Source organism: Quercus suber, unplaced genomic scaffold (assembly GCF_002906115.3).
Source record: "Quercus suber isolate HL8 unplaced genomic scaffold, Cork oak 2.0 scaffold_392, whole genome shotgun sequence".
Lineage (NCBI taxonomy): Eukaryota > Viridiplantae > Streptophyta > Magnoliopsida > Fagales > Fagaceae > Quercus > Quercus suber.
In genome coordinates this window covers 222,059-236,135 of record NW_027069844.1, presented here as the reverse complement: position 1 = coordinate 236,135, position 14,077 = coordinate 222,059, and the positions used below count along the sequence as shown (strand labels likewise).

Below are 14,077 nucleotides of genomic sequence, written 5' to 3'. Positions count from 1 at the left end.
CCAAGTAGTCACACCGTGTCCAGAAGTTGGTTCTGATGTGCTAGTGACCACCCTTATTGACCACCAGAAAGGAGAGTGGAATTTGGAGGCCCTTCAACACATTCTTATTCCTTTGGATGTAGAGTCTATCCTATCCATTGCTCTAAGTCCAACACTGCCTGAAGACCGTATTATATGGGCTCTTACCTCTTCCGGAAAATTTTCGGTGAAGTCAGCCTATAAGGTTGCCTTGCAAGAAAGGAGTGAGCAATTATCTGAGGAAAGCTCTAATGCTACATGTATGAAAGAATTCTGGAAATCCATTTGGCGTTTGCGGGTCCCAAACAAAATCCAAACTTTCACGTGGCAGGCATGTAGAAATATCTTGCCCACGAAAGCTAACCTGTGCTATCGTCAAGTAACACAAGATAGCAAATGCGAGGTGTGTGGAAATGCTGAGGAAACAATAGGACACTTACTTTGGCATTGTCATAGTACTAAGGAGGTGTGGAATGAGATGGGTCTTGCTAAAGATCACATCATGGATGGCTGCCCTGAATTCTTGGATCTACTGTGGTATGGTTGAAACGTTAAAAAATGGTCAGAAGAGGATATCAGGTTGATGGTCACAACTGCGTGGGGTATTTGGACAAGCCGGAATGAGGTCCGGCATGGGAGGAGTAGAAAGCCAGCCATTGTCCTTGCTCGGTGGAAAAAAAATTATTTGGAGGAATATTTAATAGCCAACCATGTGGTTCGGCCTTACCGTGAATCTGTGGAAGCAGTGTGGCAACCCCCTAAACCACCCTGGTACAAGGCGAACATGGACGGTGCGACTTTTGAACAACAGAAGGAGGTTGGTATCGGAGTTGTTATCCGGGATCACCACGGCATAGTTGTGGCAGCGTTGAGTAAGAAGTTGACAGCTCCACTAGGTGCTCTTGAGACGGAAGCTAAGGCCATGGAAGAAGCAGTTGAGTTTGCTTGGAATATTGGTATCAGAGACTGTGTGTTCGAGAGTGATGCGCAAATAGTAACGAATGCCATGCTTCGCCTCGCTGAACCACCTTCGTCCATTGATAATATCATAGCTGGTGCAATGTCCCATCTTCACAAATTTTGGACTGTCCAGTTTTGTCATGTACAGCGCAGTGGAAATAAAGCAGCCCACGCGTTGGCACAATTTGCCAGAGGTGTGTCATCCTTGCATGCATAGGTAGAAGAAACACCAATTTGTATTGAAAAATTGGTGACCCAAGATGTAACGTTTTTGTCATGTTTTGAATAAAGTTGCTTTATTTCACATCAAAAAAAAAAAAACAAAAAAAAAAAAAAACACACACACACACACACACACACAACAAATGCAGCCATACTTGATCTTTTTCTATTTCAAAATCTGCTATGTTAAAAAAAAATCAGATCTGTATCTAAGGAAGATACAAATAAGTTTTTGATTTAAGAAAAATTCAGATCTACGTCTAATGAAGATATAGATCCATTTTTATTTTAAGAAAAAAAATACAGATCTACATCTAATGAAGATGTAGATTTGTTTTTGATCTTAAGAAAAATTCAGATCTACATCTAATGAAGATGTAGATCCATTTTTATTTAAAAAAAAATTCAGATCTACCTCTAATGAAGATGTAGATCCGTTTTTGATCTTAAAAAAAATTCAGATCTACATCTAATGAAGATGTAGATCTATTTTCATTTTAAGGAAAATTCAGATCTACCTCTAATGAAGATGTAGATCCATTTTTAATCTTAAGAAAAATTTAGATCTACATCTAATGAAGATGTAGATCCGTTTTTATTCTAAGGAAGATTCAAATCTACATCTAATGAAGATGTAGATTCATTTTTTAGTCAAGAAAAAAGTATTGTTTACATGCAGATTTTTGAAAATAAGAAAGAGATCACAATAATAATAATAAAAGAATTAAGAACATGTTTTGACAAAATAAATCAATAATTCATGATATGAATACTTTAAACAACTAAACTAAAAAAAAAAAAAAATTTCCAAACATGCATCATCACTATAAGAGAAGCATTAAGAAAAGAAAAGGGTAATCAGAAATAACCTCTTGCATGGAGCACTTCTTCTTCTTGAGAGGATGTTTTAGGGTTCAAAAAAATTTATTCAATTATCTTTGAAACCTAAAAACCCTAGTTTAAGAGAGAATGCCAGAAAAGAGGGAAGAGAAATTTGAGAGTGTGAAAATGTGTCTCTCCTAGAGCGTAAAAGAATTTCCTGAATTTTGGGATCCAGACCCTATTTATAGAGACTGGAATGCTTAAAAAATAAGCAACCACGGGTAGAATGCGAATCGAAATGCGTCATTCAGCGAAAAAGTCAAAAAGGGTGTGCCTTATCGGCACCCAAAGAGAATTAGGCCAAAGCCCAAAAGAGTGCAATTTGGCACTTTTAAAGTGCCGTTCGGCACTCCAAAAGTGCTGAATGGTACTCTTGGGTGTTGATTGCACTTTCGTGTTTGGGTGTGTTTTAGACTCATTTTTTAGGTTTCCTTGAGCTGGTCCCTGCACTTAAACGTGTTTTCAATCCGTATTTTAAGATTTTTGTCTCTTTTCTGGATAATTCAAGTGTTTTCAGGAACAATTATCTTGTAAATAAATACTCTAAAATAAACTTTGATAAAGTTCAGATTATCCACAATTTTATTGTTATCCAATTATCCATTTTATTCCTAATCAAGCAATCCTATTTTAGACACTAATTATCAACCATCCACAAAATTATTTAATTAATTTTAATTTTTTAACAAATTAAAATTAATTAAAATTAATCGTGTGTGGTCGACTCTACCTAGACACAATACATGCTGACCGTGTAAACTTAATCATGTGATATCTTTTGATTCGACGGTCTAATTTGAAAACTGGACATACCGTCACGACCATTAGAATCTCAAAATCATTTTTATGATATGCAATGAGTGAATTAATGTATGTAATGCAATCATGATTTTTGGGGTACATGGATGGTTACTCTAGTCATCTTCCTTGATTAAATCATGGGTGCAAAATCGAGTGTCTACAACACTGAAAACAAGACAAATTTTATTGTTAGACTGAAGAACTCTTTTGGAAAACATGAAAGAACTAAATGGAATGGTAAGCGTAGTCATTCTATTGCATAGCCCTAATTTAGAAATCTTGCGTCATCCGCTAGATGTAATTCAAAACCATGGCTAGATGGAATGGTGATATAATCAATCTTGTACACAATAAATTATCTAGGAAAAGAGTTGCAATAGTTTATGTGAGTTGTTGCAATAAAATTTGGGGTAATAGACTTCAAATATTTTTATAAAAAAATTGATATAATGATATATATGTTGTAGCAATAAACTATTTACTATTAGGATATCTTGCAATAATAGGTTATTACTTAACAAATCTTATTGTCTTTGTCAAAACAAAAACAAAAACAAAAACAAAAAAAACAAAAAAAATCTTATTGCAATAGATTGCAAATAATTGACAAAATAATTTAGATCAAACTATTGCAACGATATATTTGTTGTTATAGATAATTATTTCATATTTATCATTGAAATAGATTGTAAAATAATTGATATTGGGTTATTGCATTGATATCTAAATATTTGTCATTGCAATAGATTGTAAAATAATTTATGACGAATTGTGAATAAATGGCCGTCGTTTAACACGGACGACCATAAACGCATTATGAACGTCATTATGGAAGACGGTGAAAACACATTGAAGACAGAAATAACTCCGTTAAACTAGCTAATAATGGGCAACAATAGAAGGACTGTTACGACAGCCTTGATGAGCCACCTGGACATTATGGACCCCCATTTAAAGAGGGAATTCTTTGCCATCAATGCCATAATCCACTCAAGTGCAACAGACAAGCACATTAATCCAAAGCTAGGCTATATAAAGCCAACTAGCCCAAGTAAGAAATCTCATGAACATTTGATATTACTACATATAATATAGATTCTTTAGTTGAGAAAAATGATTATCTAACTTAAGTATCGGAGGGCCTTTGGCTGGCACCATCCTGGTGTCTTCCACTCTTACTCCTTTTGTTCTTAACAGGTAACCAAGTTCGTCCATCGGCATTGATGAGGAACATACTGATGAGGCAATTCTGTGCTTCATCAGTTTGACATCGTCTGTGGGAAACGATGTAAGTCACTATATCTCTATTGACAAAGTTCCTTGAAATTGATGGATTCAACTATAACAGCACCCTTGGATCTGGTGGTGATGGCCTAGAAAATTCAAGCATTGATTGCTAATATACAAGAGCTAATGAAATAGAATATGGACTTGAGCATTGTGCACATCCTGAAGGTAGCAACACTTCCCTCCAGCGATGCAGCTGCAGTTGACACGATGATGAAGCCAACAGCCTCAAGAATAGTAGGGGCAGGGATACTTCTAAACGTACTAAGTAGTCGATGCATGATAATGATCAGATGATGAAAAGCTTGAGAAGGGAGCTGGACAAGGTGAAGAATGCCATGAAGGGAAAAACAGCCATGAACCTTAATGGCATGCTCAAAAGAACAAACTCAACTTTCACCACCAGTGTTTTGGAATGCCCTTGCCTCTTAAGTTTCGCTTTTCGTATTTGGAATTCTATGATAGTACAAAAGACCCCTTTGACCATATAGGGTCTTTCAAGACAATCCTAAATCTCCAACAAACTCTGGACGAGGTAATATGTAGGTCTTTTTCTACCACCCTTAGAGGGGCCACAAAGGTGTGGTTCAGCAAGCTGCCAACATCATCAATTGCGAACTTCGAACAGCTAAGTGACTCATTTGTTCGACACTTCATTGGACGTTAGCGTCATAAAAAGCCAACCTCTTACTTGTTAACCATAAAGCAACAGGAAGGGGAAAGCTTAAAGGAGTATGTGAAGCATTTTAATAAAGTTATTCTCGAGATTAATGAAGCGGACGACCAGGTCATCATGACGACCTTCCAAGTTGGACTAAGCAATCCGGATCTTGTTTTCTTGCTGGAGAAAACACCGCCAACTTCCATGACGGATCTACTGTTCAAGGCTCAAAAGTACATGAATGGGGAGGATGCTCTCAGTGCGAAAGGTCTAACTGGCAAACGGAAGAAGGAAGAAGCCAGCGATTCCCTGAATAAGAAGAAGGACCAGAAGGTCATTCATCAAAGACCAAGTCTAGTAAGAATAGCCTGGAAGCTTTAAAGAAGAAGTTGAACTTTACTCTGCTAGTAATGCCTGCAGATAAGATATTAATGCAGATCAAAGATGAACCTGGCCTGAGATGGCCAAAGCTATTGAGTTCGTCTTCTAAAAAGTGAGACATGAAGAAATACTGTCGCTTTCACAAAGATCACGGTCATTACACCGATGAGTGCTGTGATTTGAAGGAACAGATTGAAGAACTGATCCAGAAAGGGAAACTCCAGAAGTTCGTCAAAAGAGACCACCAATCTTAATCAAGGGCCAAAGACAAATCTCACGACAACAATAAAGATGATGGGCAAGATCATCCCAAGCTGGCAGTAGGGGAAATAAGGATGATAATTGGCGGACTGGTATCCAGAGGATCATACAAATCCTTGAGAAAGGCACATCAGAGATAGGCTAATAGCGTCTACATCAGGCATCCCTCTGCAAAGTACCATCATTCTAACAACGATGACAACATCACCTTTTCTGAACGAGATGCCAATGGGATCAAGCAGCCACATGACGATCCCTTCGTTATCATATTGGTAATAGAAGGCTTCAATGCGAGAAAGGTATTAGTTTTTATTTTTCATTATTTATTTATTTACATATAGGAGAAGGGTATTAGTTGACAATGGAATTTCAGCGGACGTCATGTACATGACGGCATACCAACAGCTAAGGTTAGACCCCAAACAGCTTCAGCCTTTCAAGTCACCCTTGGTCAATTTCAGTGGAGATTGTATCTACCCAAAGGGGATCATTTTGCTTTCAGTCACAGCAGGGACGTATCCAGCCCAGATAACAGAAGGTGGATTTTTTGGTTGTCGATTACCCATCGTCATACAGTGTGATCTTTGGATGACCAGCGCTAAATCGACTTAAGGCTGCAACCTCAACTTACTGTCTCAAAGTAAAATTCCCAACCCCAAAAAATATGTGGAGATCAGCTGTTAGCTCGAGAATGCTACCAGACAGTGCTAGCTTCCAAAGAAAATCATGTCTGGATGGTAAAGGAGGAGTCTGAAAAGCCTACAAAGGATCTGAAGGATGTAGAATTGGTGGAGGGAGACCCTTCAAAAGTCACAAAGATAGGTGGGGAACTTGATCCACTAGTAAAAAAAAAGATAGTAAAATTCTTGAATAAGAACCTAGACGTCTTCGCATGGACCCATGAGGATATGCCAGTTATAGATGACAAGGTGATAAAGCATCACTTAAATGTTAATCCAACAAAGAAGCCCATCTAGCAAAAGCGTCGGGTCTTCACCCCAGATAGGAATAAGGCTATCATGGAAGAAGTAGAAAAGCTTTTTAATTGTCGGTTTCATCTGAGAAGTCCATTACCCTAAGTGGCTTGCTAATGTCGTCATGGTTAAGAAGTCCAATGGGAATGGCGGATGTGTGTGGATTTCATGGATCTCAATAACGCCGACCCAAAAGACAGTTTCCCCCTCCCTAGGATTGACTAATTGGTAGACTCCATAGCTGGTCATGAATTGCTAACTTTCATGGATGCATTTTTAGGTTATAACCAGATTCACATGAACAAGGAAGACTAAGAGAAGACAACATTTGTCACCAGCTAGGGACTATATTGCTACAAGGTTATGCCGTTTGGACTAAAAAATGTAGGGGCTACCTACCAAAGACTGGTAAATCAGATGTTTAGCAAACAGATAGGACTGAATATGGCAGTTTATGTGGACGACATGCTCGTCAAGAGCAAGAAGGCAGGCTCACATCTAGACGACCTCAGGGAGACCTTTGATACTCTGAGGAAATATCAGATGAGGCTAAACCCAGCAAAATGTGTATTTGAAGTTTCGCCGGGCAAGTTTCTTGGGTTCATGGTTTTCCAGCGAGGAATTGAGGCCAACCTAGAAAAATTTAAAGCCATACTCGACATGACCTCACCAAGAAATGTGAAGGAAGTGCAAAGACTAACTGGATAGGTAGCAGCCTTGAACAGATTTGTCTCTAAGGCCACAGATAAGTGCCTTCTATTTTTTAAAACACCAAAGCAGGCTTTCCAATGGACAGAGAATGTGAAGTAGCTTTCCAAAGCCTTAAGGAGTACCTATCCAAGCCACCACTCTTAAGCCCGTCCATAGAAGGGGAATACCTTTTCCTTTATTTAGTTGTGTCACAAACAGCCGTCAGCTTGGCATTGATCTGTGAAGAGCTTAAAGTTCAAAGGCCAGTTTATTATACAAGCTAGGCCTTCCAAGGTGTCGAGGCAAAGTACTCGAGGATAGAGAAGATGGCTTTCTCCTTGATTGTTGAGTCTAGAAAGCTTCGTCCATACTTTCAAGCTTATGCCATGTTCGTCACGACGGACCAACCCATCCAGAAAGCCATGTCCAGGGCCGATGTAACAGGAAGAATGGTTCAATGGGTAATTGAGCTAAGCCAATTCAATATAGAGTACAAACCTTGAACTGCTATCAACGCTCAAGCATTAGTTGACTTGTCGCCAAAATCACCATGGCAAACCCTGACCCAAAAGCAAAATACTAGACGGTACATGCAGATGGGTTGTCAGCTGCAGGTGTTGGGGGTGTAGGTGTGATTCTTCTTTCTCCTGAGAAAGATGTCCTCAAATATGGGGTTCAGCTTCAGTTCCCGGCAACGAACAATGAAGCGAAATATGAGGTAGTACTCACTAGTTTGAAGGTAACGAAGACTTTGAGAATCAGAAACTTGAAGTTGAATATAAATTCAAAGTTGGTGGTAGGGCAGATAACGATCGAGTATGAAGCGAAGGAAGATAAAATGAAAAGGTACTTAAAACTGACTAGTCAGTTAATTTCTAACTTTGATGATGTCAGGATTGGCTAAATACCAAGGGACGAGAATTCGGAAGTCGACGAAGTAGCTAGGCTGGCCTCGTCCAACAGTTGCATAGGACAACCAGGACCATACATGGAAGTGCAAACCATCCCGAGCATAGAAGTGTTGGATGTAGTTTATGTCCAATCCAAAGGTAGCTGGATGGACCCAATCCTGGTCTACATCAGAGATGGAAGACTCCGTCTGACTTGTCGGAGGCTAGGAAGATCAGAGTCAGGTTGTCCAAATTCACGATCTTAAATGACGAGCTATACAAGAGGGGATTTTCCCAACCCTACCTGAGGTGCCTGGACTCTGAGGAGGGAATGTATGTGTTATGAGAAATCCACGAAGGAGTTTGTGGAAATCATTCAAGCCCACGATCACTGGTTGGGAAGGTGGTCTGAGCAGGATATTTTTGCTAATCGTGCAGAAGGATGCCGTCCAGGTCGTTCAAAGATGTGACAAGTGCCAATGGTTTGGAAATGTGTAGCATGGTCTAGCAGAGCACCTGACAAACATCTTCTCCCCATGGCCATTCTCAACATAGGGAATTGACATTGTTGGCCCACTACCATAAGGTAAGAAACAAGTTAAGTTCTTAGTTGTTGTTATTATTGATTATTTCACAAAATGGATGGAAGCAGAACCTTTAGCAGTAATCACAGAGGCAAAAATACAACATTTTGTTTAGAAGAACATCATCTATCAGTTTGGGATCCCGAGGGTGATTAAGAACCATTATTCCTCCCCAGGACAAGTTCAGGAATTTCTATAGAGAGTTGGGGATAAAGAACCATTAGTCCTCCCCAGGACACTAACAAGCTAATGGCCAAATGGAAGTTATAAATCCAATTTTGTTCAAATTGATCAAAGCTCGACTTTAGGGGGTAAAGGGAGCATGGCCTGAAAAGTTTCCAGGAGTCCTATGGACCTACAGGACGATGACAAGGACACTAACGAGAGAAACACCGTTCGAACTAATATTTGGGACTGAAGTAGTGATTCCTGTCGAAGTTGGGATTTCAAGCCTTAGATGAAAGCATTATGATGACCACAACAATGACGAAGAATTGCAGCTTGCTCTAGATTGTTTATCTGAGGTCAAGGGCAATGCAGCTCAAAGGATGGCTCTGTACCACCAGAGAATGACGAAGTACCACAACCAAAGGGTGAAACTGAGAAGGTTTAATCCTGGGGATATGGTACTATGAAAAGTCTCACATGCTACCAAAGACCCAGTATAGGGAAAGCTGGGTCCCAATTGGGAAGGTCCATACAAGGTCGTCCACTACTCCAGAAGAGGAAGTTATTACCTGGAAGACCTTAAAGGAAAGGCCCTACCTCGTCCATGGAACGCAGAGCATCTCAAGAAGTATTATCAGTAAATGTACTGGCTTTAATAAATTCCAACACTTGGAATACCTCGTCTTACTCATTGATAGATAACCTCATTTATTTCACTTGCAAGCATTCCCTATTTTTGGCATTTTTTCCTTTATTGAATTAGCATTTCTTTTTGTTAAATTTTGCCTTTGTAATACTTTCTTAAGCAAGGGTGAATAAAAGAAAATAAGGCATCTCTAAGTCATTTCTTTTTAAAGAATAAGTCCATAATCTGCAAGTATATTAACGGGCCATCCAAAGCAAGCATATTGATGAAAGTCTTTAAATCATAAAGTTCATGGTAAAAACTCAGTCTACCAATGATGAGTTTAAATCATTAAATTCATGGTAAAAACTCAGTCTACCAATGACGAGTTTAAATCCTAAACTTCATGGTAAAAACTCAGTCTACCAATGATGAACTTAGATCATAATCTTCATGGTAAAAACTCAGTCTACCAATGACGGGTTTAGATCATAAAGTTCATGGAAAAAACTCTATCTACCAATGATGAGTTTAGATCTACCAATAATGAGAAAAGAAAAACCTTTGTAAAAAAAGAAGTTTGAAGTTGTGCTTATCAAAAACTCAATAACTCAATCTAGACGAGTTCAAGGATAAGATCATCAAGCTCAAAGGGGTGAGTATTTCTACAGAAAGACCTTAATCATCTGAAAAGTCACTAAAGAAAAGCACTAAAGCAATATAAAACCTCAAAACAAAGAGGTAACCATTTTTCTTAAGTAATGTTAAAGAGGCCTCAAAACAGAGAGGCAACCAGTGTTCAGAAAATAAGGTAAATTATACTAAGTAGAAGGAGCGACAGTCTCGTCCCTTTGGCCCAGATCCATCCCTTCAGTAACAGCGGCATCTGTCCCTCCAATAGCAGCTACTTCTTCTTGCTCCTTAGCCTCATTAGCAAGAATTTCTATGTCCACAGTTTCAAAATCAAGGTTCGAAAAATCCACGGCAAGACTGTGATGTTTCATCGTCCACCTCCGTAGAAGTTCAAAACCCTTGAAATATTGAATGAACTGGAGATCAAAAAATTGTTCAGACTGTGCGAACTATTGGATGACCTTCTTTCACTCAGCATTGGTTTTCAAAAAATCAGCCTGGATCTCCTCGTCTTTCTGAATGACCAGCATTTTCTCCACTTGCAAGGCTTCCTTGAGTTCCTTAATCTTCTCCTTTTCTTTGTTCGTCTCGTCCATAGCAACGATCAAGTTTTTCCTCAATTTTAAGCTTTTTGCTTCAATAGACTCCAACTTGGAGTTGGTTACCACGACCTTCTCTTTGGTACTAAGGTAATCTGTCGTTAAACGCAAAGACTCCCTAAGGACCTGCAAAGAAAAAGGGAAAGAAGTCATGATAAGAAAGATGGATGGTCACAATAAGGTCAATATAAAAAATTGTACCTGCGCCGACTTATGGATATGAAGACTAACTAGCTCGTGAGAAGGAACGAAAGCCAAACCCTTGAGCTTGTCATCAGTAACAGCGTTATGAGCTAGTCTAAGAGCTGTGACTGGGTACTCCCAAATGCTCTTCCCAGCTTTGCCCTTTCCCTTTGAGCGAATGGTAGGGGGAGTAAAAACCGTAACTTTAAGAGACGGAGTCGAAGAAGATGGGATAGTCTGAATGGGCGGAGGAACTACAATATCACCTTTCTTGTCATTGAGTTTTTGTTTCTTTGAATCGATAGCAAGCTAAGACAAAGGTTCATTCTTCATCCTTTTGATGCGAGCATACTTCTCTTTACTATATCTGGTGGCCATTTCTGCTGATAAAAAGAAGGAAGTAAGTGATCATACAGAATGACGAAAAGACTTACAGGGACGAACTTACTCTTTTCTTCTCGATGAATCTTTTCTAACATGTAATCCAAAGGCTCGGGCCCAAGGCAGTAATCAAACAAGCGATGAGGGTTGACCAGATCGTCAAAATCCTCAATCTCTCGGGCAAAAGCAAGGGTAGCTCGAACCCATTCACGGTGTTGGTTCTCCAATTCCAGACGATCATAAACTACAAAGACCAAGAGATAAACAATATTATACATGCAACGATTAGATGAAGAAATTAAGAAAAAACGATGAAAGTATGCACCAAGTGCTGGAACTTCCCATTTTTGTAATAACCTTAGGACTTCACCCCAGAGGTCCTTAGACGTGGTTTACCAGCCAATTCCAGAGATGAAAAAATATCATGATTTCCAATTACGAAAGGAGGAAGGAAACCCAGAGACGACCCTAGATTTTCTATCCCAGGATAAAAGCTTAAAATATTCATAATGGGTGGAAGGTTTTAGACGGTACAAGTACAAAAATTCATTCAACGTTATCATATCCTCTTCGCAAGAAGACATCCAAATTGACATATAACTTTTGGTCGTCCTCCAAGCATTAGGGATGAGTTGGCTAGGGGCAATTTAGAAGTTAGAAAGAAGTTGCATAATGAATGGATGGACGGGGAAATGAAGGTCACACAGAAAGGCAGCTTCATAGAAGCATACTTCTCCGTGGAAGAAATTATAAGCCTTTTCGTTAGAATGGGGCAAGCAAAGGGTGGTACCTTTGGGAAATTGAAATCTCTTTCTAAACCCCTTCAAGTGCTTTTCTTTCAAGGAACAAAATTCAGAGATAGCATGCAAAGGAGTTGAAGAGGAAGACAAGGGCAATTTCGACACAGCCATGTCAACCTCCTTACATAAGGATTCAACATTTGACGATAGCACTGTCTCTAACTCACTAGACCTAACGTCATCTTTCCTATATTCTACGGTGGTAATCTCTAGATGGTGTTTAATCAAGGAATGGCGAATCAAAGGATAAAGGGAGAGTAAAATGGGTTTAAATGCAGTAAAACGAGACACAAACAAACCTACTTGGGATGCCGACTAGAAGAATACTCAAGAAAGACTCCTAATTTGGCAAAGGAAAAAGAAATAGAGGGGCACTCCTATCTAATGAAATCAAATCAACCATCAAGTAAGCATGAAGAAGAGGGACCTTGCCAGGAAAAAGATTGAAATTTGAAAATCCTCTAAAGCTTCAGGTGTAGAGAAAATAAGGCAAAGGGAGAGGAAAAAGTTTTTTCTAAAAAAGGGAAAACTGAAATTAAGGCACGCCAAAACAGAGAAGATTTCACACATACCACAAATAAAACAGGGACACGTGTTTGTCATCTAGCAAAGAGGTTGAGTCATATTTATTGCGACAGAAGAACTTTGGGAAATGAAAAGATGCGAACTGTCACCACTGATCATATTCCAGTTCTCGTCCATTACCTGGACGACAATGGAATAGAGAGGCAACTGATGAATATGTGAATAAATGGTCGTCCGTTAACATGGACGACCGTAAATGCATCATGAACGTCATTATGGAAGACGGTGACAAACACATTGAAGATAGAAATAACTCCATTAATCCAGCTTATAATGGGCAATAGTATAAGGACTGCTACGACAGCCTTGATAATCCGCCTGAACGTTATAGACCCCCATTCAAAGAGGAAATTCATTGCCATCACTCAGGTGCAACGGACAAGCACATTAATCCAAAGCTAGGCTATATAAAGCCAACTAGCTCAAGTAAGAAATCTCATGAACATTTGATATCACCGCATATAATATAGATTCTTTAATTAAGAAAAAAATATTATCTAACTTAAGCATCGGAGGGCCTTTGGCTGGCACCATCTCGGTGTCTTCCACTCTTACTCCTTTTGTTCTTAATAGGTAACCAAGTTCATCCATCGGCATTGATGAGGAACATACCGACGAGGCAATTCTGTGCTTCATGAATTTATATTAAGTTATTGCAACAATATCTTAATATTTTTCATTACAATATATTGTAAAATAATTTATATCAAGTTATTGCAATGATAACTTCGTTGCAATAAGCTATCATTTCTAAATTTTCGTTGCAATAAATTACAAAAATAATTGGTACCAAGTTATTACAATGATTTCTTCATTTTAAATTATTGCATATTCTTCTTGCACTAGGTACATTAAACTCGTTCTTGAATCCACAATAGTCCTTTTGTGCTCTGAAGTGAAAAATGTCATATAATCGATTTGCAACATTGTCCATTTACAGCAATACTTTGCAGGTTTAAATTATAATGATAGTAATCATCAAACATAAATATATATTTGCAAGAAATGAAAGTTTCTTGGGAAGAATGACATACTATAATGGGGCATGTGAAGTATGCACAATGTTTTGCTCCAAAATTTGACCAAGAATCAATTGACCACCCCATTGCCATACTTTCAGACAATGAGAGAACACCTTGGGTGCTATGCCATGGGATGACAATTGTGATATGAAGGAAGCATCACTTGGTCCTAAACCAAAGATGCCATCCATTGCTATTCCAGCAAAGCTCTTGGATTCATAAGTGCTACACCTATTTCCAATACCATAGCATAAGTCAGTAGGAATGAACCAACAAAACAAAAAATTTACACAATGTGGGACCAACAACAAAAATCACAAAATCAAGAAAACTAATAAATAAAAAGTTAACAACTCATGTTCTATGACAGAGGCATTGCATCTAATAAGTAGACCATTTTTCACTAACCCAAAAGCAATGAATGTTGAAGACTTGGCAATAAAAGTCCACCCACAAGAAAATGAAAAAGT

At 38.7% G+C, this 14,077-nt stretch overlaps 1 protein-coding gene across 1 annotated transcript; it reads left to right on the top strand.

Annotated features, from left to right (window-relative positions):
* Positions 1-601: 601 nt before the first annotated feature.
* Positions 602-1,195, top strand: LOC111984279 (uncharacterized). The gene has a single exon (XM_024015901.1). It carries the CDS (start codon positions 602-604, stop codon positions 1,193-1,195), a length of 594 nt encoding a protein of 197 aa, XP_023871669.1.
* The last annotated feature ends 12,882 nt before the right edge of the window (positions 1,196-14,077 follow it).